Here is a 27,173-nt window from a genome sequence, read left to right as displayed (position 1 = left end):
GCCGAATATCCTAGATACCAGCAGTTCCCGAGTGGAGCACAGAGCTTCAGCTGTAACTCCCTCCCTTCCTTCTCCTGCCACAAAGACATTTAAAAAGGTAATCCAGGGTTGTCACAGTGGTCCCATGAACATTCTGGACCAGGCTTCTCCCATCTTTCTGCTCCATCATCCTTAGCAGGAGACATCATCCTCAAGGTCACTTCATGGTCTAAGATGGCTGCTGCAGCTCTGGCCATCATGCCCTCATTCCACTTAACCGAATAAAGGAAGTGAAGGGGGTTGCAAAAAGTTTAAGGCCACTGTCATTTTGGGCACTGTGGTATAAGCAGCCAGCTCAGTTCCAGCTGATCACACCCTGTGATTTCTGAAACAGCTGCCTTCCACTCCTTTCCCTAAATCTTCCCCCGTGATATTGTGACATAATAAGAAATATATATATATGTGTGTATGTGTGTGTGTGTGTATGTATGTATTTATATTTGTATGTATGTATGTATTTATTCATTCATTTATTATTTATTCATTCATCTCCAGTTCCTGGGACAGAGCTCCTAAAATCCTTGTAGTTTTCTGATAGGGATGAGAGAGCATCTTTTGTTATTTATAACAAGCCCCTTTTAACTGGACTTGAGTTTATGCCAATGAGGTGACCCTTGGTGGGCCCCTAGATAGCTTCAGGATGGCGGCTGGTTGCCTTATGGAACCAACCATGTGATTGATTAGAGGGTTGGCACTTTCAGGGAGGGCAGAGAGGCTGGAGATTGAGTAAATCATGACTAGCCAACACTTAGCCAATCACACTTACTTAATAGAACCTCCATAAAACCCCTAGAGAATGGATTCAGAGAGCTTCTAGGTTGGTGAATGCATCCACATGCCAGGAGGGTGGTGCACCCCAAGTCCACAGGGACAGAAGCGCCTGCACTCAGGACCCTTCCAGACCTTGCCCGTTGTATTAGATTGGTACAAAAGTAACTGCAGTGTTTGCAATTGTTTTTAACCTTCGAAACCGCAATTACTTTTGCACCAACCTAATATCTCTTCATCTGGCTGTTCATCTGCATCTTTTACAATATTCTTTATAATAAACCAATAAATGGAAGTAATGTGCTTTCCTGGGCTCTGAGCCATTCTAGCAAATTATTAAATCTGAGGAGGGTATCATGAGAACCCCCGATTTGTAGCTGGTTGGTCGGAAGTAAGGAAGCCTCGACTCGTGATTGGCATCTGAAGTGGGGGGCAGGCTTGTGGGGATGCGCCCATAACCTGTGGGGTCTGTGCTAACTCCAGGTAGTTAGTGTCAGAATTGAAATGACTTGTTGGCTACCCAGCTGGTGTCTGGAGAGTTGGAGAGAACTGGTTGGTGTGAGGTGACAAAACCCTCATACAGCAGGTGTCAGAGTGTGTTCTGTGAGTGAAAATAGCATAGACCCTCACCGACTAGTCAATGTTGGTTGACTTTCCTTCAAGGGGTTTATACCTTTCACGCCATAATCAGAGACAAAAAGTAGAAAATGCAAATGTTTATGATCAGTAAAGTTCCAAGAGGAACTTATTACTACTAAAAAATATTCAGAATTCACCTGCTACCAGTTGATAGGCAAAACTAATCTAATCCAGGTTGGTTCCTGCTTTGACTGGAGGTCAAAGGTGGGAAGGCACTACATGAAAAGAAAAGGGGCAGAAGAATTTGCCCAAGGGGGGAAAGTGCTTGGCAGCCCAGGGACTTTTAGTCATGTGCAGTCACCTGCCCAGGCCTCTTGGTAGAAACACAGCTTTATGCAAACGTGAAAATGTGGTTTCTGGAGTCAAAGAATATGGTTTTTGGAATCAAGCAGACATGGGTTCGAGTGGTAGAGCTCTTGTTAGCTACGTGACCATGGGCAATCTCCTTAATTGTCTAGCTTTCAGTTTCATCATCTGAAAGATGGAAATGATAGTAACTATCCAGGGGTGTGTTCTGAGGACAGATGAGACCGACCTGTCGCAGTGTTTAATGCACCGTGAGCATACAGTTAATGCCATCATCACCACCACCATCATCATCAACAACAATAGTCCTACTTTTGACAAGGAGGCTAAGAGAACTTACATAACCTGTCCCAGGTCATCAGCTAATAAGTGACAAAGCATAGGTCATTGTCATACCAGGGCCCATGTTCCTTCTCTCATACTTGACTTTATAGCTCAGGCCAGAAACATTAAACTTCTCTGAGTCTTGGTTGTCTCATGGACCAAATGGGAATAATATTGCTTGTCCCTCTTATTCCATAGGGCTGTGATCTAGGTGAGATGCAGTCATTGAGGCTTTTGTGCTTTGGAGTGACTCACACATATGATGCCCACTGTCGTCCTTCAGGATTACAGATAAATTCTTTGCAGGCAAGTATTGTGGTCTGCACAGTTGTGCTGGCATAGAGTAAATACTGAACAAACATGAGCTGAACCCAAGAGGGCTGTGGTGGGCAGGACCCAGTAACACTAACGTGAGGTTTCCTGCCACCCCCAGAGAGGTGGCAGCAGGTACCCTATTGGGGGTGGAGTCAGGAAGAAGGGGATTGGCCCACAGGCTTCATAACCTGCCCACTTCCTCTGGCACCCAGCCACATCAAAGTAGAATAAACTGTTTCACTAATCTCCATGGCAACTGGCTCCCTAAGGCTGCTTGGGTGGAGGGCCCAGTTCTGCAGGTCCCTTGTCATCTTCTCCCTGTGACCTTGCCAGAACCTCTCTCTTAAGCTACTACCACCCCAGAACCCTACTGCCCCAGCAATGTGAAATCAATGTAGGTCAGCATTTATCCTCCCAAGCTGCTCTGAAAGGGAGATATTATTACACTCTCATTTTATAGATGAGGAAACTGAGGCTCCTCCAAAGGCCACACAGCTTTCCAGGATTTGGAACCACAGTGATCTAATGCCAAGAACTGGGAACCACTAAGCGGCTCAGCCTCTCCTCGGAGAGCTTATTCCCCAGTCTCCATTCTGGCTCCCTCCCTACTTCCTCCCATTGCCTCCCTCAGCTGGGCTTATTGAGAGGGGGGCACTCAGCAATAAGGCAAAAATATCACCACATGCCTTTACAAAAATCTCACTAAAGCATTTTCTAACAAACCCATTTAAGGCTCATGAAGAAGAAGGTAAGTTGGTCTAACTTAGGATTTGCTGTTGATAAAGGCTCAGGTTCTGTGAAATTAGAGGTTAACTTGTGGATGTGAGATTAGGGATTTTTGTTTGGTACAAAAGATAACCTCAAAGGTTACAGTTTTATTCCCCTAGATGATTTTAATTAACTTTGTTTCTGATTTTGCAATCTTATTCTAGCTTATATGAGGACCTTATTTCACTTTCAATACCCTCCTTTAAACCAGTTCTCCCATCTTGCTGGTGGTTTCCTCAATAATGAGTTGAACACATCTTTGACACAGGCTCACTATCTATTGGTATGAGAGTTAGGTTTTTTTAATTGTTTGAAAACATCTCTCTGACATGACAAAGAGGTAATGGTTTCCTGTTTCGGTTCTGCTTTCCCTGGAAGAGGAGAAGTTCCTAGCATGAGCAGCCTGGCCTGAGCACCCCACTCCAGTCATCTGCCTTCTCCGAAGTCACCAGCCTGTCTGAGGCCTCACACAGTCCCCAGGGCAAGGTCCAGGGGAGGCCCTCAGCAGCGAATGACAAGAGTTCCAAGGGTCTTCCCTGCTCTGAGTCCAAAGGACCCTCATTCCATTTGCGTCTCCAGTTGCTGCTCTGCCTAACTCTTGTCCCCAGGCTTAGACAGCCTTGTCCCAGAGCCTGGGCCTCCCCACAGCCTGCCCCTCTGCTCCACATCTGCTCGCAGGGCTGCTCAGAACAGAGTTCCTGCTCAGTTGCCCACAAAAATATTTCCAGGCATAGCGTGCATGCAGCGGAGGAGAGCCTGAGGGTTCCACTTGAAATTGGGAAGCAGTCTCCCCACAGGCAAGTGACCGCCCTCCCCCAACCCAACATCTGCCTTTCGTATTTTGAAGTAAGACATCTTTGGTGTAGACTAAAGGAGCTGCCAAGGTATTTGCATTTTAAATCTTTTCTGTCTAAATTACAGACAGGAAGAATAGCTTTGTATTCTTATTAAAGGAATTCTGGTCACCAGCAAGACGTGATCTAGGTCTGCTTGGGTTTTGTTTGTTTGTTTGTTTGTTTTGGGGGGGGCAGTGGGGAGGATGGGAATGAAAGAGATTAACCTTAAACTGGTTTGTTCTTTTCGGGTGCCTTGGAAAGTTAGGTTGGCAGTGTGTCGATTCATCATGTGCCCGAGCACCTTTCCTAGTTCAACACCTTCTCCTCAAGGTTTTCCTGGTTTCTTAATTCTTCCACCCAAGTCTCTCCCATGAAGTGAGGTCCATGCAATCGGTATGTGTAGACTCGGGGGATGGCCACCCTTAGCCTGCGCCTGCTCTGCTCCTTTGTAACGACAGATAGCTGATTGGTTGGGGGAAGGCAGATCAGCTGATTGATGGGGCCGACATTTCAGCTTATTGGTTGGGGGCAGACAAATCAGATGATAGGTTGGGGAAGGAATTTAAAGACAAAGCTTCAGTCCTGAGCTTTCTAGGGTTCACGAATTGTTGGGGGATAAGATTTGGTACTTCTGTCCTGTGTGTGTTTCATGTGTACAGTGAGAATTAAACACTATCATTACTAAATAGGACCTGGAACAAATATAGATTGTTTTTTCAAAATCAGGCCCCAAAATACTATACAACATGCATAGTATATATTTTGGGACCTGCCTTTATTTATTTATTTATTTATTTATTTATTTATTTATTTATTTTACTGTTACCTTATTAAGAACACTTCATATATTAATAGTTTCCCTATATTTGAGTGGTTTTGAATATCAGGAATGGACGTTGAATTTTATCAAGTGTTTTAGAGGCATCTATGAAGATGTTTACGTGACTTTATTCCTTTGAGCTACTGACGTGATGAATTATTCTAATATCAGGCCACCTTTCAGTAAATGATACTTGCTTACATTTTCTCTTGCTCTACAATAGTTTTCTTAGACCTCATTTTCATGTCTATTATAGAACCTGCAGTTTGTCAAGAATTCCTCCTTTTCAGACCCCGCATATGAGAGTTCAGACAGTACCAGACCCTTGTCCACACTTGTTATGTTGCCCATCCACCATTGGCCTGTCCATTCCTAACACCTACCACCTTCTCCCATCAGAACTGACTCTGTGTGCACATGCATTGTCTTATTTGCTCCTAAGGCAAAGAAAACAAGGGCCTCTTGACAATATAGTGGGAACTTTTCCTTCTGACCTGGGCAGCCTCAGAGACCCCTTGGATAGCCAGAGCAGAGGCAAAGGTCACATGGTGGGGTCCGCTTGCCCTGAAACCCTGCTCAGTTTCCCCTAAAAATTCCTCCTTGAGTCACCGCCTAGGTTCACTGCTTTCAGCCATCTGATGCTGGTGCACACAGCATTACGAAGAGGAAACTCCAAGGTTGTAAAGTAGGCCCATGGGGAGAGATGAGCTGAAGGATGAGAGGGGAGGAAGATCATAGCAAAAGAATAGTTTCAAAAGAGCTACAAACCTCTTGACTGCATGATCCCTGCTCCACGTGTCAACTGACTCAATATTTACCTGGGGCCTTGAGTTCAGCGTTGATGAAGGTAAGCAGTTCCTGGCAGATGCTGCAGTAAGGAACAGGCCACGTCAGGAATCGGTGGTAAGTTCTCGCTGCTTTCAGAAGGAGATCTGAGTCTGGTGGGAAGTGTGGTGTCTGGAATGGAGAGGGAGTGGTAAGCAGAGAAGTCTGGGTGAGAGAAAGCTCTCCGATATTCCAGAATAGAATCTGCTACTTTTCTGGAAAGTTCCACAAAGGGCACACATTTCTTGGCACCAGTAGGTCCAAGGACAAAGGCAGGAAGAATTGGAAGTAACCAACAGGGAGTGAGTTACAGATGGGCAAGATGGCACCCAGGGATGTCTCTACTGTACGGGACAGTTACAGTTTTTACCAAATGTAACACAGTGTACCCAATACATGAGAACACCTCTCTGAAAAGCTGTCACCTCAGAGATCATCTTAAATGGTACCATTGCTGCCTCTCATTTTGGGGAATGGTCTTCAATGCCTAAACCACATTTATCCTCACTAGAGGCGTATGTTTATTCGTTGAAGTGGATTGATTCAATGTACACGGAATCACTTGATACCACCAGACAAATACAGGGGGTGATTACATTCGGTGGAAGCAACCATTGGCGTTCAAAATGAGGTGGACATAACATCTCTTAACAGAATCTCTTTCATGGTTTGTGAACAGGCTGTGACAGCAGTTCCTCCATGGCTACCCAGACATGCCAGGTATTGTGGCATCCACATGGAGTTCCAGAGACCTCTCAAGATGGCTAATCTGAAGCCATCGGAGGGTTGACACCCATCTCAAGTGTCACTGCTTGACAGTTTCTCCCTCAGTATTTATCCTCAGAATTGTGAGGGCTATGCCCTCGATGGAGATTGTTCTTCCCTCCCCTCCCCCTGCCTCCCCCAGCCTGACCCACCCCAGAACTTACACAGAGGACAGTGGAGTAGAAGAGCAGGGCCAGGGGGGTGAGGAGGTCATAGGTACCCTTCTCTTGCACCTGTGAAAGGACAGGAGAGGAGCGGTGAGGCTCATTCACAAGGTGCAGAACAGAGCAGCACTTTCTTGTTCTAGTCTTTATTTTCTTAAGTGAAAAGCAATATAACCACCAAACAAAAATTTAAAAAGGAGTTAGAAAAAAAAAAAAGCACTCACAATAACCCCCTTCCAAACTCAACCACAGCTAATGGTTCAACATATTTCTCCTTACACCATTTTTCTCTATGTATTTTCCTCTGCAAAGTTGTAATCATAGTGGGTATACTTTTACTCTTAATGTCTATTCAATATAAATTATAAATGAGTTTCTGTTTTGCTACATGGTCTCCAAGACCACCTGTTTTCCCTCTCCTGGTTATGCATTTACCTGTTATTTGTATTGTAAATATTTTTTTTCAGTTTGTTGTTTGTCTTTTAAATTTATGGATTTATTTTATTTTATTTTATTGGGGAAGGGGAACAGGACTTTATTGGGGAACAGTGTGTACTTCCAGGCCTTTTTTTCCAAGTCGAGTTGTTGTCCTTTCAATCTTAGTTGTGGAGGGTGCCGTTCAACTTCAAGTTGTTGTCCTTTCAGTCTTAGTTGTGGAGGGTATAGCGCAGCGCCAGGTCTAGTTGCCAGTTTCTCGTTGCAGGGGGCGCTGCCCACCATCCCTTGTGGGAGTCGAGGAATCGAACTGACAACCTTGTGGTTGAGAGGATGCGCTCCAACCAATTGAGCCATCCAGGAGGCAGCTCAGCTCAAGGTGCCCTGTTCAATCTTAGTTTCAGGGGGCAGAGCCCACCATCCCTTGCGGGACTCGAGGAATTGAACTGACAACCTTGTGGTTGAGAGCGCACTGGCCCATGTGGGAATCAAACCGGCAGTCTTCGGAGTTAGGAGTATGGAGCTCCAACCGCCTGAGCCACCGGGCCGGCCCAAATTTATGGAATTTTTTGATGTACATAAATTACAAATGTTAATTTTTTCCTGTATGGATTTTTGCTCTGATATGCAAGAATCATGTAACTACTCATATATTTTCTTCTTTTCTTTGAAGCTTCATTTTCTTAAATTTAAATCTTCAATATACCTAGAATTCCATCTGCTATACAGTATGAAGTAGGCATCTCACTCTGTATTTTTCCAAATGTTTAATCAATTTCCCCTAAGCCATTTAATAAATATTACTGATACCATTATGTTACATATTAAATTTTGTTTATACACATTGATAATATCCATTATTTTTATTAGCTGCATAATATTCCTTCTGGAAGATATCCATAATTTATTAGTTAACTTGAGATTATTTATTGCTATTTAAATATTTTTGCAATGAAAACCTTTCAGTAAATTTCTTTTTCTGTGATTTGTTTTATGTATCTACAATAGAGTTCAAGAAGTAGAATTAATCAATCAAAGACTATAAATATATTTATGATCTTTGAAATATATTACCCAATTGCTTTCCAAAAGTATCTTGCCATTTATGGTATCTGGTGTGTATGAAAGTACCAGTTTCACCACACCCTTCTCTGTTTCATTTTTTGCTAATTTGCTACGCAAAGATTGTCTCATTATGGTTTTAATTTGCATTTATTTTATTATAGCTGGAGCAACCTCTTTTTCCTATTTGTTTATACATTCTAGTGATTCCTTTGTGCATTGTTTCTTTGCTAGAGGTCACTCACCACACCACATACACACATGATTTACAACTCTTTGGTCTCTCAGCTCATTCTAGAACTCATGGGGTTGAAGATGCAGAGAAAGCCCCACCTTGTTTGTTGTGTCTGGTGACCTCAGCAGGCTCAAATTTAGAATTCTTCTCTCTATCCTGACTAGACCATGTATCTTCTCTACCTACTGTTCGACCCCTTCTAGAAAACCCTCCCTTATCACTGCATAGTAGTTGATCCTTTATATTTGGGTTTGTAAGAGGTGGTTTAGCTCTTCTGAGTTGGTTTACTTGTGATCAGGGTATAAATGCACCATGTAAATGGTGGTGCCAGAGCTGGAACCTTGGGTGTCTTGATAAACCAAGACTTTCTTCTTATACCGTGTTTCCCCGAAAATAAGACCTAGCTGGACAGTCAGCTCTAATGCACCTTTTGGAGCAAAAATGAATAAGACCGGTATCATATCACATCACATCACATCATATTATATCATATCATATCGGACCCGGTCTTATAGTAAAATAAGACCAGGTCTTATATTAATTTTTGCTCCAAAAGACGCATTCGAGCTGATTGTCCGGTTAGGTCTTATTTTCGGGGAAACACGGTAGGTAAAGGGACAGCTAACTGAGAAAGTCAATCCAACTCAGTCATGTATTAAAAACAAACAAACAAAACACAAAACAAAACAACTTTTAAAGAGAATTCTTTTTTTTCTAAGCTCCTTTTTTTAATTAGTTTTTTTTCCAGTTACAGTTGACGTTCAATATTATTTTATATTGGCTTCAGGTGTACAGCATGGTGGTTAGACATTTATAGAGTTTATGCAGTGATCCCCCGATTAGTCTAGTACCCATCTGGCACTATTCATAGTTGTTGCAACATTATTGACTATATTCTCTATACTGTACTTTACATCCTTGTGACTATTTTGTAACTATTGATTTGTGTTTCTTAATACAGAGAACAAACAGATGGTTGCCAGAGGGGAGGGGGTTAGAGAGCTGGGTGAAAAAAGAGAATTCTTTATAAAAAAGAGCCAGAATCCTCTTTAGGGACTCACAGCTATTCTGGAACCCCAACCAAGCTCTGTGTTAAACACATTCTTCCTCTTAGTCATAAAAGCCTAGTTTCTGAACTGTTAGAGGAGGTCACAATTTTCCCCTCCGATCAGTTTTCTCTTTTGTGACTTTGTTTTTATGGATTTGAGTAAAGGAATTAAGTATGGCTTCCTCCCTCCTTTCTAGTCAATGCCTGGACTTACAAGCAATGCCTGTCTAAAGAAACAGCTTAAACCCAGGGCCCTGGCTCACATATCATATGTTCTCATTGAAAGGACCACATCCCTTCCCAGAAACCGTCAATCCACAAGCCATTGAAATGGAGAACTCACAGGTTCCCCATGCCTTTGCCAAGCCCCTTGGTGTTCCCGGCACCTCAGAAGTGACATTCTGTGGAGACCTCTTTCTCGAATGTATGAGGCCAAGCCCAGCTCTGCCCTTCAGTTCCTGGCCAGCCCTTACCTCTCGGGTTTTCTGCAGAATCTGTTCCAGGAGGATAAGGAAATGGCCCGGATCCCTGCTGACCAGCTCCTGTAGACTCCAGCAGTTCAGACACAGCCCAGCTGAAAAGGGACAGAGAGGCCAGTGGTCAGTTTGGGGATGGAGAGAAGTGGGAACGCCAGGAGCTGTACTGGGGATTCCTTTCTCAAGTGGTTCTCAGAAAATTCACACTTAACACTCAACCTTACCATACCCCATTAAACATAATGACAAGTTTTGTATTCCTGGAAGCTCATGAGACACAGAAAGGGGCTGGGATCCCCTTCAGAGGCCGATAAAGCAGTCATGATTCTGTATCCTGTGCCTCTGGAGAGCACCAGTTCCCTCGCCTGTCCCCGCCCTTCATACCCCCCCCCACACACACACACACTGCCCTGCCCTGGTTTCGGACAGTGGGTACTGGAACCTCTGAGATACAAGAAAAAGGCAGAGATTGCTGGAAGAATAAGGAGAGGAGCCCCGGTGACCATCCCCCAACCTTGCCCCGACATAAGGCTGAGTCTATGACAGCCATGGGACTTCCCAGGACTGCCTGGAATGGAGCCCAGGAAGGGGAAGCTACATTCATTTATATTTTGAAAGCAATAATGGGCACTTTGTCACTCTGTAACTTCCCCAGCCTTTTCTATTTTGTCAATCTGTTTCTCTGCAGTCAGCAAGGGTAAACCCCTAAAAATTAAAGGAGTGGTCATGGAGGAATGTGCGTGTGCGTGTGTGTATGTGTACTGAGAGCAGCAGGGGTGGAAGTGGCTTGACCATGAGTTCCCTACGGGCTCCTTTTAAAATGCTGAGGCCCCTAACAGTGTGTTCATATGGTCAGAGGTTTTTGTAAAATTTGCAAAAGTCAGATATTTTTGTATTCTTTTACTGAATGATGGCTCCCTCAATTCTATAAGCTTAAGCTCAAAATCTAGATAGGAGTCAAGAAGGAAAAACAAACAACCATGTATTGACCACCTATTATGTGCTAGGCCTTTGCATTTACTATCTCCATGAGTCTCCCCTCCTCCCTTCAGGAAAGTGGTTCCTGTTGGTATTATTCTCATTTTACAGACAAAACGGGTGAGGTCCTGAGAGGTTAACTGACTTGTACAAGTTTATACAGCCAGTGAGAGACAGTTTTAATCCAGATCTGTTAAACTCCAAAGGCTAAGAAAAGCCTCTCAGAGGTGACATTTGAGCTGAGGCCTGGACGACAAAAAGCCAACTCTGCACAGTTCTGAGGGAACCGTTCCAGGCAGCAAGTGCAAACGTCCTCAGGTAGGAAGGAACCAGGTATGTTCAAGAAGCGGTGGGTATCTATCTTGTGGGGTAATGAGGGAGGCAAGTGAGATACAGGATGTGAAAACCCTTTCCAAGCACAAGGAATTATTACAATTAGGCACCAGGCTGCAGGTACATCTGCCCTAGCCAGCAGATACCTCCATTTCTCAGTCCTGACGAACATGGACTATGGAGGCCTCCTGCTCCCCGAAGCTCTGCTGAGATTGTTCCTTATTCTATCATGAAACGAGGAGGATGGGGATGTGGAAGGAACTAGAAACCAAGTAAATAGAATTTGGGGGAGAGCTGTCTACGAATTCCCAGCTGCTCTTTCGGAATCAGCAGTTGTGGTATTTCTAAGTGGGTTCAATAACCGCTATGCTTCTAAGAAGCACATGCTTGGGAAGCAAGATCCAGGCCTAGGAAGGAGGAAGAAGATAGCACGGGAGAAAGGAGAAACTGCTGCCTACGGAGGGCCCACTCTCCATCAGGCGCTGTGCCCAGAACCTGCCCAGATAAGGTCCAGGGCTTTGCTCAAGTCACACAGAGTTGGAACTAAAACCTAACAGCTTCTGTGCCTGGTCCAGTGCTCACTGCAGCCCCTGAGGCTACTCTGGGCCCTAAGAGCACCTCCCCCGCTCCCTCAGCCCTACCTGACCAGGAGGTGGAGCGGCGGTTGAGGCTGAGCCCATGCAAGCAGCGTTCCAGGGCATGCTGGATGCGGTCCTCTGTGCACGTCGTGGCCCCAGGCTGCATCCTGAGTCATTGCCTGCGTGGGGGACAGACACCGGTCAGCCTCGAGACTCCCGAATTTGAGGAGCACATGACCTAGCAGGGCAGATGGCACAGACAAGGGGCATTCACAGCCCAGTGCCATCAATTTGCTATGGCTGGGGTGCTAGGGAAGCAGCATGCGGGGGCTTACAGGGCTAGAATGGCTGCTGGCGGTGCTGCTCTGTGTTGCATGAAGGAGCCCCCCTGCAGCCCAACAGCACAATGCCACAGGAAGCGAGGGGTCAGGGACAGGAACGGAGAGGTGCCTGCCCCATCCAGCAGTGGTGAGTGTCTCCAAGAGCGTGGGAGGAGCCCAGGAAGTGACCAGATCAGATTTTTAATCAGATCTGATCTGATCTGACCAGATCAGATTTTTAAATCTCAAATCTGATATTTGCTGGGCAGGTGGACTCCAAGGGAAAAGGGAGAATCACTGAGGGGACTTTTTCTGAATTTCCAGGCCTGCATGCCCCATGCCCCCAGGGATGGGTAGGGAGCCTGTTCCTGATGAAAAGACCACAGAGATCTTTAGTGCCCTGGGTGCTCCAATGCTGAGGCTTCGTGGGGGCTGTCTTCACATGTCCCTCCACCCCCACCCCAACCTACCCTCTGCTTGGGTGCCCAGGCCACAGGTGCTTGTTCCTTCTCTGCCCTCACCTCCACTTTTGCCATTTTTCTTTTCTTTCTCTGAGGTTTGGCAGTGTTACTAGTTATCCAAAGACCCTGCTTAGCATCCCTCCTTTGTCCTACTGAGGAGAGACCAGGGGTACTTCACTCAGGCTAGACTGTCTCTGCCGAGAGGATTTAAGAAGTAGATGGGGAACTGTGGAAAGTGCCAAATTCTGAGAGCCTCCAGCAGGATCAGCCCAGCTGCTTCGTTATGTGTGAGGGCCCCTGGGTCCCTGGGGAAGCCAAGACAGGTAATTTAGCACAGTGAATAAGCTTGGCCTCTGGTGTAAACAGACTTGGACTTAAATCTCAAATCTGATATTTGTTGGTCATGAGACTTTGGACAAATTTTTAAACTTTTCTGAGCCTCAGTTTAGTTGTCTATAAAATGGGATGAGGGTACTGATGCCATGAGGCTGCTGGGAAGATTAAATGCCATAGTGGATGTACTGAGTAAGATTTCAAGACATGAAAATGATCATGCCGCAGTCTTTGCCAAAATCACTCTTTCCCTCAGGAATTTCACTGCATTCACCCTTCCAGTCAGACCCTATTGATGGCCCATCAGGCCAGGTCATAGAAGGAAGCTGAGGAAACAGTGGTCCAGCTCTGTGGAACTGGGGATGGCCCGGGAAACCACAAGCAGAAGCAGAGAGCTCAGAGCTGAACCATGCAAACAACATGCAAAGAGCTATGAAATCCTAACTTGGACTCAGCTGCATGACGGGAGCATTTGGCTCACGGAGGGCCCAGTAGGCAAATCTTCCTACTCTCCCAACCTGGGAGGAACCACGTGCCCAGGGAAACACAAGCCCTTTGTGAGCGGTCCAGCATCACGTGACTTCAGTGATGACCCTGGGATGGTACAGAGGTGGGCACACAGGAAGCAGCACGCATGCATTTATTCTTTCATATATGCAGTGACCATTTACTATGTGTCAGGCACTAGTGACACAGCGGTGAATTTGCACTTGCCAGCAGTGAAGCAGGCAAGCTCCTTGTGAAGGACAGAGACATCAAACAACTTAACAGACCAAGAAAGAGGTCACTGCAGAAGGTCATCATGCCATGAAGAAAGAGATGGTGCTGGGAGGAGGCCAAAAGGGGAGCCCACTCAAGGTTGTAGGAGGTCAGGGAAGCGTCTCAGAAGGGACACTGAAGCCAAGTGAGGAAGCCAGGAGTGAAGTTAGGAGGAAGAATATTCCAGAAAGAGGAGACAGCATGTGCAAAGGTCTGGGCACAAGAACGAGCCTGGCAATGACTAAGACCCTGCAGCACAGACCAGACTTCCAGGTCCCACACCTTCCAGCTGCTAAGGTGGCAGATTGAGTTCAGGAAATCCCTCCCTGGTGATGCAGGACCATGGACCTTGGGCATTTCCATTGGTGGCACCTGGATTGCAAAGTTGTCTTTGGGCCCTTCTAGGGGGGGACTTTCACAGTCACCTTTGGGCCTTATGTCTATTGACTCTTCTTCAGGTAGTCCAGGCAGTGAGTCCACTGACCCTGAGCCAGGCTGGGCCGATTTCAGGCTTTTGGGCTTCTCCCTCACCTGGATTGTGCCAGTACTGACGTAGATGTGTGTCCCTGGGAATGAACACTTGTGATAAGGCCTCACCCTTCTGCCTTCAGCTGCAGCCCAAATACACAAGACCCTCTCAAGCCTGGTCCTATTCAGGCTCAGAGTTAACGGCACCTGCTGGAGAAGCTGGAAGACCTGGCACCTTCAAAAGGATGAGTTTGGAACATGAATGGTTGGCCTGGATGTCATCAACAGGCCTTTGTCTCCACAGGCTGATTTCTTCCCTTTAGCCCCAGGCTAGTTCTTGGAGAGAGCTCAGCGGTCAGCCCCCTGCAAGTCCTTCATGTCACAGAAGGGGAAGCTCATACCCAGAGAAGAGGAGGGGCAGCCTGGGGTGAGGCCAAACTGGGACGATCAACAAGGGTATCCACAGAAGGGCATCAAGTAGGACTTCCGTGTTCTCAAACTGCAGCCAACGCCCTCTGAGAGGACAAAAGCTTCCTGATGACCTACAGGCTGAAATTCTGAGGGGCACAGTGAGCTGTAAGGGATGGGGACAAGCAACCATGCCGTGGGTCTTGCTAGCAACCAGCACAGCTGCCCACCTGCCTGCATCAGTACAACAACACTGGGAAGAGAGGAGGGGTCATCGGCCAAGGGTACAGGGGCTTTAAGAGAATCCCTTATTTTGGCTGCCGGGGGGCGGGGACACTCCATTGTTCTCAGTTCACTCTACACAGCCAGCACTCCCCGTGAGCCATGGCAGAGCTGAGAGGAACAGCTGTGGGGCAGCTTGCAGGCCCACTGTTGGGTAAGCCAACAAGGTGGGCTGTGTGTGTGTGTGTGTGTGTGTGTGTGTGTGTGTGTGTGTGTTGAGGGGCGGTGCATACTAGGAACAAAAACTGGATTTAAGCTGTTTTGTTGATACTTCACCTGGAAGGGCCCCCAGCAGGTGAGGGAAGCTTAGCAGTAAGAAGCCACTACAGGTTGGACCATCTTTGGGGGAAGTTGCAGGGGGCTGGATAAAGAGCTGGGAAGTCTGTGGCACAGAGAAGTTAAACAACTGGTCTCCGGTCACACAGCTAGGAGGTGGCAAAGCCAGGGTATGAACCCAGGGAGTCTGGCTCTTGACCACTGTCACATACTGCTCCTCAGCACGGTCAAATGCAGTTACTGGAAGAAAAATAAAATCAATTCATGCTTCCACCCCATAAATGAAGACTCGATTAACTATAGCATGATCTTGTTTTAAGAGACCCACACTCCCAATAGCTGGGGATCTTGGGGCCACCATGTCTGTCTACACAGCTGCCCACACTCCAGAGAGAGGACCAGGGCTCACAGAAGCAGCACTCTTGGTTGACCTGGGCAATGACGATGGTGACTCATGGGGCCCTGGTGTCTCTAGTCTGGAGCAAGGGTTTTACCATGAGAACTGGGTTTAAAGACCCCTCCGCCCAGCTCTGCTGCAATGGACAAGTGTAAGGAGGTAGGAATGAGTCACTCTGCCCTATTGTGTCCCACTGTAACTGACATAAACCCAAGATGCAAATGAACAGTCTCAGCCAAAGCCCCTTCTGCCTCACCCCCATCCTTAGGGGGTCAGAACACAGTATCCTTCACAGAGACTCAAGGCTGCTCTCCACACGCCTCTAACACCTGCTGGACCATGTTTCTTCCCTTCTCCCAGCCCTTGCAACTTTCCCAACTCCTAGTCTCAGTGTCCCTGGCTGTTCACTGGAGGCAATCAAGGCCTTCTCTACAGATGGGCATTGTGCAGAGTTCCTGGTGTGCCAGCCTCCCTGGCATCCTGAGGCCATCTAGAGCTTGCCCCACTCTCCTCTGAGAGGCAGGACTTGCCCAAGGTGCTGGGCCCTGGGAGCCCCGGGGGGTGGGGGCCCAGCTGGGGATCCTCAGCTGAGCTACCCTGGAGGTTAACCCAGCTCACGGCCTGGTCCTTTGGCACGCTCACATCCGTTTGATGAGTCAATCTTCAGCCGTTTCTTGTGACTAGTCAGCATAACCCCAGGGGCTTTGGGGCGGAGATGACGGGGGAAGAAAGTGGCATCCCTCTCTCTCCAGGGATGATGCCTTTTTTCAAAGCCTTGGCAAGCAAGGCCTGGCTTCCCCCTGGCAGCCCACTCCTGGCTTCTGGGAATGGGAATGCCCTCCCCCATCCACGGGGGCTTGCCCCAACATCGGGGCTTGCCCCCATCTCCACGTTCCTCTTCTGACCCAGGAAGGATGAGTCTTTACTGGGGACTCTGAACAGGACAGTTTGGAGAGGCAGACCTCCGCTTGTAGACATGACCCCATGATGCAAAACGGGTCATCTTCGGCAACGTGCAGGACTAGTCAGAGGGTCAGGGTCCCGCTTCTGGAGGCAGCCCCACATGGGGCAGGGAGGAGGGCTTCTTTTCTTGGGGGACTTCTCAAACAGGGCAGAAAGGCAGAAGTGGAGGGCCCACACCTCATAGGAAGGGAAGCAGGGATCTCCAGGCTCTGGCGGGCTCTCCGCACTGCTTCTCTGGTGCTCTGGAACATCCCAAGCCCATGCGTTGAAGCCTTGGTCCCACAGGTGGGAATAATAGAGACACCAAGGCAAGTGGTCCTGCACGGACCTCACCTGCCTCAGTTCTGGGTCACTCTTCCCTTTCCCCCCTCCTATTGTCCCCTGTGGCTTAACCTCCCTTCCTGCCCACACTCTCCTTATGACTGCATAAGGCAGAATTTCTTCTGCGACCTAATTTTTAAAATTCTCATTTCCGATACAGGAAAGATACACCAGAAACTAAGGAGATTGGAGTGAGAAAGGGGTGGAGAGGAGAGGGGCGTGAGGTGGGGGGCAAGGATGAGGAGGAGCCACATTTCCCGGGAATTCCTGTATCATTTTGACTCTTAGAACCATAGCACCATGTTACATAACCCAAATTAAATACACGACTGGAATGAAACAGGATATTGGGGTGAGGGCAAAAATGGAATACAAACAATAAGAAATTAACCTAACTATATGATAAGTGATTAACATGACCACATCGAAAGGGATAGGGAGTGAAAGAACTACTCCGAGGAACTTTGGAAAATAGGATTTTGATTGGATACTATAAGGCTAAAGACAAAAAGAAGTATATACAAATATTGTTTTCTAGTTATTATACCTGTTTCTCACAGGGATGTGGGTTAAAAATCCTGAAACTTCTTTATGTGTATGCTAGGATTGAACAAATAAATAAATACATCATAGAGACAGAGCTAGTTTTTCACTGTTGGAGAAAGAAGTTACAGATAAGGAAAAGTGGGGAGGTCTAGAATGAATCAACCTTATGGTGTTGAACTGGAATTGGCGAAATCAATATGAACTCATGGTTTTTAAGGTATACACAGATATATATGCGTAGATGTAAAAAAAAGATTGTGTACGCATACATATAATTTCAAGCTCTGTCTGCTTTGAGAGCCTAGAAATAACAATGTCCCAGTAACAATGAGCATACCTGCTGCCCAGATCTTGATTTCTAAATACCGCTCTCCAATCGAAACAACCAAGTCTGTAGAGAAATGGCCGATTCTAGAACTGGGGTGGGAAATATACAAGATAAACGTGGAACATCTTGTAATGCCAGAATATGTCAATACTTGTACAAGGTTAGGGAGTGTCAAAAGGATATTAGGAGCTAGCTTGAAGGAGCTTTCAATGGCCAAAGGCAGGATAATTTGAAAAACTATGTAACAAAAGGGTTGGGTTATAATTCATAGGTTGAAGTAAACACCCATGATTCTATCCTACTGTTATAAATAATAAAATAAAATAAAAATAAATGGAGGAGAAGGAACGGTTCTCCTTTACAAAAGAATTTTAATTAATAAATGTGGGGAAAATGAGAGAAATACAAAATCACCGTTAGGTAAACACAATTGTAATAATTTGGCAGGCACGAGCCACCGATGAATGATAAAATCCGTAGGTGAAAATCTGAGAGCAAACAGGATATTTGCACAGTCCCAGAGTATTTTCCCTCAAGAAATTAATCAATTACAAAGGGGAAAATAATAACATTAGAGTGGAGAAACCCTGCACCAGCTTAACCTCAAGATCAAAGTTTAATATCACCAATTGTGAGACATATCACCATCATGTATCCCCTGATATGGTGCACTAAGAGGGACATGACATCACTTCTGTGGGATGCTTCCAAAAATGCATAACTACAATCTCACCATGAGAAAACATCATTCAAAACCCAACTGATACCTGTATCTATGAGTCTGTTTCTGTGTTGTTTGTTCACTTATTTTGTTGTTTATATTCCACATATAAGTGAGATCATATGCTATTTGTCTTTCTCTGTCTGAATTATTTCACTTAGCATAATACCCACTGTGTCCACCCATGTTGTCGCAAATGGTAAGATTTCATTCTTTTTTATGGCTGAGTAATATTCCATTGTATGTATGTACCACTTTTTCTTTATCCATTCGTCTATTGTTGGACACTTAGGTTGCTTGCATATCTGAGCTATTGTAAATAACACTGCAATGAACATAGGGGTGCATGTATCTTATGGAATTAGTGCTTTGGATTTCTTTGAATAAATACCTAAGAGTGGAATTGCTGGGTCATAAAGTAGTTCTATTTTTAATTTTTTGAAGAACCTCCATACTGTTTTCCAAAGTGGCTGCAACAATTTGCAACCCCAACAACAGTGCATGAGGGTTTCCTTTTCTCCACACTCTCGCCAACACTTGTTTGTTGATTTATTGATGATGGCCATTGTGACAGGTGTGAGGTGGTATCTCATTGTGGTTTTAATTTGCATTTCTCTGATGGTTACTAGATGAGAGGGAGGTTGGGAGGCTCAGTGAGAAAGGTGAAGGGATGAAGAAGTAGAAATTGGTAGCTACAAAATAGTCATAGGGATGTAAAGTACACTATGGGGAATATAGTCAATAATGTAAAAACTATGTATAGTGTCAGGTGGGTACTAGACTTATCAGGGGGATTACTCCATAAATTATATAAATGTCTAACTATTACATTGTACACCTGAAACTGATATAAAATACTACTGAATGCCAACTATAATTTAAAAAAAATAGTTGCAGGGATGTAAAGTACAGCATAGGGAATAGTCAATCATATTGTAATAACTATGCACAGTGTCAGATGGGTAATAGACTTATTGGAGTTACCACTTTGTGAGGTATATACATGTCTAATCACTATCCTTTTTTGTATACTGAAACTAATAATAATAATAATAATAATAACCAATTGAGAGAAATTCTTAAAATAAATTTCTTAAAATAATAACCAATTGAGAGAAATTCTTAAAATAAATTTCTTAAAATAATAACCAATTGAGAGAAATTCTTAAAATAAAACAAAATAATAAATGACCTCACAAAGTGTCAAGGTCATAAGAAATAAGGAAAGACTGAGGAACTGTCAGATTGAAGGAGACGGAGAGACACAAAAACTAAGTGCAATATGGGATCATGGACTGGATTCTGAAACTACAAGGGGACATCAGTGGGGAAACGGCTAAAATCCAAATAAAGTCTGTAGTTTAGTTTCTAGTATTATACCAGATGTACCTGGTTTTGATAACTGCACTGTGTTATGTAAGTTGTGAACATTAGGGGAAGCTGAGTGGAGGGCACGTACATAGCTCTCCAACCCTTTACACAGTTATATAATCTAACATAGCCTTTATATATCTTTCTAGGTGGCTATCCAATGCCTTGTCGCCCTTCATGAACTTGCTTAAAGTTGCTATTTCATGTGTAGTCACAGTTCCTAATTACTGGTGGGTGGACCAGTGTAGGGCTGGCTGTCTTAAAATCCCCTAACTCGATGTTTCTAAACTGAAGTTGAGAATCTCTGGGGTTCTTGGAGAGTTTCTGAGGGCTCTCTGTGAGAATGGTTGTGTTTTCATTTTGATGGCAATCTGGAAAGAGTTAGTAGTTAATATAGTCTGGAACATCTTGATGACACCTGTGACCAAATGTTACCATAAGGTGTTGACGTCCAGTTTGCATTTGTATCTATCATTGCTTTGGTGTCATCTAAAAGGACAGACCATGCCAGGTGTGTTTTGGGGGTCTGCAGGAACTGAAGGTGAGCAGAATGAGTTAATGTATGCAATAGTTTAGACTACTGTATGGCACATTATAAACCTTCAATAAATGCTATCTGTTAACTATCAGGGTATTTTCTTAACATACAAAATTCTGCTGTGCAACTCTAGATGCCTTTGAGATTGGGCTAAGAAATAAAGCACTCTCTGAATGCTTCTGATGCAGTCAGGTTTGGAAAGCAATGTTTCCTATTTTAGACACACACATATACAGACACGATATATATAAACCTAGACTATAGGTATACATTATACCTAGACTGTAAGACTAGGAGGACACCTTAGAGATCATTCAGTGCAGTGCTCTCATTCTACAGATAAAAAACGGAGGCTCTGAGCAGTGAGGGGACTTGCTCAGATTAGAAAGTGGCAAATTCATAACTAGAATCGGAGCCTAGAACCCCAGGATAGTCAGTCACAGCTCCTCCTACTTAGATGAGAACCAGCCTCTGTTGCCCACCAGTAAAGCACCTCAGCACTTCTCCTTAAGGTTATTGTTGGAATCCTTTTTCTAATTTCTTCTGGAGTTTTTGGGCTGTTCAGGTATTCAACATCCTCACGTGTCAATTTTGTGAATTTACATTTTTGTCAATATCATTCATTTTAATAAAACTTTAAAATTTTAGGAGCAAAGATTTAGATCTAAACTTCCTACATAATTTTAAAAATTATTTCTGAATGTGTGATTTTAGCCCTTCTTAATGTTGTAACATTATGTTTTCTTTTAAAACACAGGTCCGGATTTGTATTAAAGATTTTTACACAACATCTCAATTCTTTTAACAATTATTTTTGACATTTATAGTAAATGTGTAACTATAATAACAGCAATTGTTTGTTTGTTTTGGACAATGGCTTTAAATTTGATTTATTGCATTGCTCACTGTTCTGTGTGTTTTGTACCATTGCCATCCCTAGTTCTTTATTGTGATTCATTTCTTGATCAGCTGGGGTATTTTGAGTAACTTCAGGATGAGTGTGTGGGTGAGGTACTTTCTAAGACTTTATATGTCATATGTAATTCACAGAGGCTCACTATGAATTATAGCTCTGTGATGTGTAAAATTGGCATAATTCAGTTTTTTCACCCTCAAAATGTTTATAGAAACCCAAACTAATCAACTGAAAAATGGCTATAACAAAAAATAGAATTAGGTAAGGTGGTTGAGTACAAATTAAAATAGAAATTCAATTATATTTTCATTCAATTATACAAATGAAAAACAGAAATTACATTGGAAAAAGACCCCACATATAATAGCAACAACAACAACAAATAATAATAAGAGAAAGTAAACTTTAAAGATGTGCAAGATTTTAATGAAGAGGCAAAGAAACGGAAATGCATTCCCTGTTGTGAGACAGGAAAATTGAATTATCATAAAGAATTACTTCAAAATGGATCAGAGACTAAATGTAAAGAGCTTAAACTATAAAACTCTAAGTAAAAAACATAGAGACATAGAGGAAAAGCTTCATTACCTTAGATTTGTTAATGATTTCTTGGGCATGACACCAAAAGCACAGGCAACAAAAGAAAAAACAGATAAATTGGACTTCATCAAAATTTTAAACTCTGGGCATCAAAGGAAACAACAGAGTGAAATGGCAACCTACAGTAGAAGGGGAAAAATGTGCAAACTATCTGTCAGGTTCGGAGCTAATATCCAGAATATATAAAGAACTCCTATGAACTAAACAATGGCAAAAGCAAAACAATCCAATTTAAAAATGGACAAACGACTTGAATAAACATTTCTCCAAAGAAGATATACAAATGGCCAAGAAGCACATGAAAAGATGGTCAGCAACACTAATCATTAGGGAATGAAAATCAAAATCACAATGAGATACAATCTCACGCCCATTAGGATGGCTAGTATCAAACACAAAACAAAACAAAACAAAGTGTTAGCAAGGCTGTGAAGAAATTGGAACCTTTGGGCACTGTTGGTGGGAATGTAAAATGCTGCAGCCACTATGGAAAACAGTATGGTGATTCCTCAAAAAATTAAAAATAGACATATGATATGATCCACTAATTCTACTTCTGGGTATATGCCCAAAAGAATTGAAATGAGGTACTTGAACAGATACTGTACACTCCTGTTCATAGCAGCATTCTTTACAAGAACCAAAAGATAGAAGCAACCCAAGTGGCCATCGACAGATGAGTGGTTAAACACAATGGGTATATACATACAGTAGAGTATTATTTGGTCTTAAAAAGGAAAGAAATTCGGATACACGCTACAACATAGATGAACCTTGAGGACATTATGCTAAGTGAAATAAGCCAGTCACAAAAAGGAAAATACAGTTTGATTCCACTTATATGGGATACCTAGACAACTTAAATTCATAGAGCCAGAAAGTAGAATGGTGATTGCAGAAGCTGGCGCTGGTGGCGGGGGGCAGAGTGGAGGATGGGGAGTTATTGGTTAAGGCGTACAGAGTTCCAGTTTTCCAAGATGAAAAGTGTTTTGTAGATGGGTTGCACAATGTGAATGGACTTAACACTACTGAACTATACACTTAAAAATGGTTACGATGGTAAATTTTATGTCATGTATCTTACCACAATTTTTAAAAGGAGTTTAAAAAAAAATTAGCATCTTTGTTATGTTACATAGGAATGTCAATTGTCTATAAGTTTCAACCTAGAGAATGGGAAGGAAGGAAGGAAGGAAGGAAGGAAGGAAGGAAGGAAGGAAGGAAGGAAGGAAGGAAGAAAAGAAGGCAGGAAGGATGGGTGCACGCAGGCAGATTGGCTATTACTGAGTGGCTGCTCTACGTCAGGTACCATTCTGGGCACTTTCATTTGACTATCTAGTTTAATGATCATAATCACCCAGGGACATAATCATAGTTTTCCGCAATTCCTGTATTACAGGGAGAGTCAGCCATTTATTTGCCCAAGCTCCTGCAGCCATAGTTCCTATGGCCTGAGCTGGAAGCACATCCAAAGTTGGCTTGACTCCCGTAGCCCACGTTCTTTCCTATGCCGTCTTCACAGGAAATCATTTCTACTGTTTTCCAGACTCTCAAAGGACTAAGTATGCGGTTTCACCTCTGTGCTATAATTTGAAGCTTCCAGGGACAAAGTCTTGCCCCAAAAGTGCCTGAATTCTCATTGTCAGTGATTCATTCCCCATGAATTAGGGTTACTCATTTCCTCTGTTCTGACTTATTTTTCAAGATACAAGATTCCTGGAGGGACATTTAGCTAACAAATGAGTCTATTACGGCAGCGACAGTGGATAATGGGCAGAGGAAGGACTCCAGGGCCAGGAGAGGGAGAAAATATGAAAAGGTAGGTGGAGATGGTGTGTGGGTTGGGGGGTGCAGGGAGCAGGGAGGGAGCAGGATGAAGTGGAAGTGTGCCAAAAGGGAGAACCACTAAGGGAGCATAGATGAGCATTTGTCTACTTCCCAACTTTGCTCACGCTCTTCTTTTACCAAGGAAAGGGCCCAGAAATGCTCAGGAAGACAACGCTGTGGTTAAGACCAAGAAGTGAGATGAGGAATGGAGGAGGGAAGAGGAGACATGCTAACATGTATGCAGCCCTGACTGCCAGATACTGTGCTTAGGGCTTAAAGCACATGACCTCATTGATTCCGAACAACCCCTAAAACTCTGAATGTACAAGGATGAGGAAAGTGCAGCTTCCTGGCAGCTAAATGACTTTCCCAAGGTCACACGAGTAGCAAGTACCCTAGGCAGAATTTGAACCCAGGTCTACCTGACTCCCTTCTACCCAGGTAATCATCTAGAAGAGTACAGCAAGGAAAAGAGGAGGCATGATGCTGCCTTCACATATAATAATTATAATAATGGCAGCTAATGTTAATTGAGGGCTTATTATGTGCTGGGCACTGTTTCAAGTGCTTTCTATAAATTAACTCATCGCATCCACATGCGGTAGATACTCTCTTTTTCCCACAGTAAAGATAAAGACACTGAGGCACAGAATGTTCTCTTAGCTGGTAAGTGATGTATGTCCTTTCTTGGAGTGTCATAGGCAATTTAGCTTCTCTGTAACGGAGCTAGAGATGTGCAAACTGAAATTACTGAGAAGACGAGGAACCAGAGAAAGATTACAAGAATCTACCAAGTGTATAAACTCCAGGCAGCAACGAAATTCTCTGGACCCCTACGCTGAACCATGGGCATCTGGCCCTGGAGACTATTTAATGCTGCCACCTCTCAAATATACAGCCTGTCTGGTTTGCCAACAAGCAATTGCAGAGCAACAAAGCAACGAATGAATGTAAATGTAAAAACTCGGAAAGGGCAATTACACATATGTTGGTAGCTTTCTGGGTTTCCTGGATGTGGAAAAAGATTGTGGTTGTAACAAATTGCATTCATTATAGGCTGCGTGCGTTCTGCAGAGCCATTTCTAGTTTGTAAGACAGGCGTGAATGTTTCATAGTAGTTTGGGGCAAAGAAGATTGTATGGAGCATTGGGACTTCCAGATGCTTTACCAGTGAACAACATTGAGTACAGACTGGTCTAATCCATTCTCTCCTCTCTCCACCAGCTTGCCTTCACTCCCAGGTGAAAATCATTTCCCACCTCCATTATCTCTCTGTTCACACAACAGCACGTAATTGCTCTCAGACACCAGAATATCCATCTTTTTCAGTCTCCTATTCTCTTTAAACTCTTGCCCAATTATATAAGAAAAACAGCTCGCCTTTCCCCTCTCTATCCCATTCACAAATATGGTTTACTAGTGGAAGAGAAACTTCTCTAACAAAAATAGAAACCATCAATGTTTGTGGACAGAACTGAAATCAGACTTGCTTCCTGAGACTTGGCCAGGTGTGATTTTTACAACTTTTTGTGAAACAGACACTGATTTCAAGGGTCCCATTTAAAGCAGTCTAAAACTCTCTAGGACTCTACGGGGCTATTTACTATGACATTAGGACAGCATGCCTTGATATCATCTCTCCCAACTTCTTACTGAATACACTCATGAAGACTAGAAACAAGGAAGACATATGCACATAATCCAAACTGAAAACAAATTCTGACTGGCCAGAGTCGGGGATTGACATTATGTCTAAATCAGAGGGAAATGAGTTAAGGAAATCAAGACTTCGGTTCAGGCCAAAATCTCTACAGAAGATAAGCAGAGCTTGCATCATGGCTGATTAGTTTAACACCCAAATGGATGTGCCAGCTTTTCGGATATTTGATCCCCTCTGTTTAATTATCCACCCATTGAAGAACATCCGGGTTGTTTGCAGTTTGGGGCTATTCAGAATAAAGCTGCTAGAAACCTTCATGCACAGGTTTTTTGTGTGAATATAAATTTTCATTTCTCACAAAAGACATCTAAATGGTCAATAAACACATGAAAATACGCTTATGATTATTAGCCATTAGAAGAACTCAGATCTAAAACCACAATGAGCTTACATTACTAGAATAGCTAAAATTAAAAAGATGAACAATACCAATCTGGTGAGGATATGGAGCAACCACACATTATTGATGGAATCATAAAATGATGCGACCACTTTGAAAATCAGTTTGACAGTTTCATAAAGTTAGTAAATACCTATCATTTTGACCCAATAATTCTACTTCTTTACCCCAAATAAATGAAAACACATGTCGACAAAAAGACTTACGGAAAAATGTTCATGGCAGCTTTATTCACACTAACCTTAATTCTGGAAACAACCCAATCCATCAACAGGAGAATGGATAAACATATTTGGTATACTCATATAATACATTACTACTTAGCAATACAAGGAATGAAAAAAGAACAAACCACTAATGCATGTAACAACATGACTGATACCAAAAACATGCTGCACGAATGAAACTGGACACAAAATGATAGCTAATCTATGGTTCCATTTACAAGAAGTTCTAGACCAGGTAAAACTAATCTATGGTAAAATAAACCAAAATGGTAGTTGTCTCTGGATGGGTCAGGGAGAGTTGACCAGGAATGAGCATGAGGGAACTTCTTGGGATGATGGAAATATTCTGTATCTTGATAGGAGTACAGGTTACATGGGTGTATACAAGGTCGGACAATTAGGTTCGGGAACTCATCCTAGAAAAAGTACTATGTACATGCCTCATTGCTGAATATCACTACAGTCACTTTGGAAGTACTCCCCTTGGGAAGCTATGCACCAACGCCAGCGCCTAGTCCACCCTTCAAAGCAATTTTGGAACTCTTTTTCTGGAATGGCCATCAGAGCTGTCACCGTATTACCCTTGACGGCCTGAATGTCATCAAAATGTCTTCCTTTCAATATTTCCTTTATCTTTGAGTAAAGAAAGAAGTCATTGGGGGCCAGATCAGGTGAGTAGGGAGGGTGTTCCCGTTATTTGTTTACCGGCTAAAAACTCCCTCACAGACAGTGCTGTGTGAGCTGGTGCATTGTCGTGATGCAAGAGCCATGAATTGTTGGTGAAAAGTTCAGGTTGTCTAACTTTTTCATGCAGCCTTTTCAGCACTTCCAAATAGTAAACTTGGTTAACTGTTTGTCCAGTTGGTACAAGTTCATAATGAATAATCCCTATGATATCAAAAGAGGTTAACAACATCAACAAGTTCGTGAATTTCATTGTCAGACCTCATATATTTTCTGTAACTCATCAAACTGTATAGCAAAATTTGTGCATTTCACTGTACGTAAACCATACCTCAATAAAAATGTTTTTAACTTGTCATGCAATACTAAGTGTATAGAATAAGTCTTTAAGGTTTTATTTGCCTGACCATTTACCTGAGCTCCACTTTCCTTTTTCAAACACACACACATTCTCCACCTCAGTTTGGCCTTTTACCCTTCCAGTCCTTTTGAAGCATTTATATGCCCACATACACACCCACACACATGCAGTTTCCTCTTACACACATAAGATCATAGCATAGACATTGTTCTGTGTACAGTTGTCTATGAAA

General features: G+C 43.6%; 1 protein-coding gene across 1 annotated transcript in view; it reads right to left on the bottom strand.

Moving 5' to 3' along the window:
- PIK3R5 (phosphoinositide-3-kinase regulatory subunit 5) overlaps positions 1-27,173 on the bottom strand; it is a 66,795-nt gene that overhangs the window by 14,277 nt on the left and 25,345 nt on the right. The window contains exons 2-5 of the mRNA XM_081027777.1: positions 11,778-11,893; positions 9,823-9,923; positions 6,570-6,638; positions 5,634-5,772 (exon numbers count right to left, since the gene is read on the bottom strand). Coding sequence (XP_080883903.1) covers positions 5,634-5,772; positions 6,570-6,638; positions 9,823-9,923; positions 11,778-11,880 — 412 coding nt within the window. The 5' untranslated portion in view covers positions 11,881-11,893. The remainder of the gene's footprint in view (positions 1-5,633; positions 5,773-6,569; positions 6,639-9,822; positions 9,924-11,777; positions 11,894-27,173) is intronic.

The sequence above is a fragment of the Rhinolophus hipposideros genome (assembly GCF_964194185.1).
Source record: "Rhinolophus hipposideros genome assembly, chromosome: 20".
Classification (NCBI taxonomy): domain Eukaryota; kingdom Metazoa; phylum Chordata; class Mammalia; order Chiroptera; family Rhinolophidae; genus Rhinolophus; species Rhinolophus hipposideros.
This window is presented reverse-complemented; position numbering and strand designations above follow the sequence as displayed.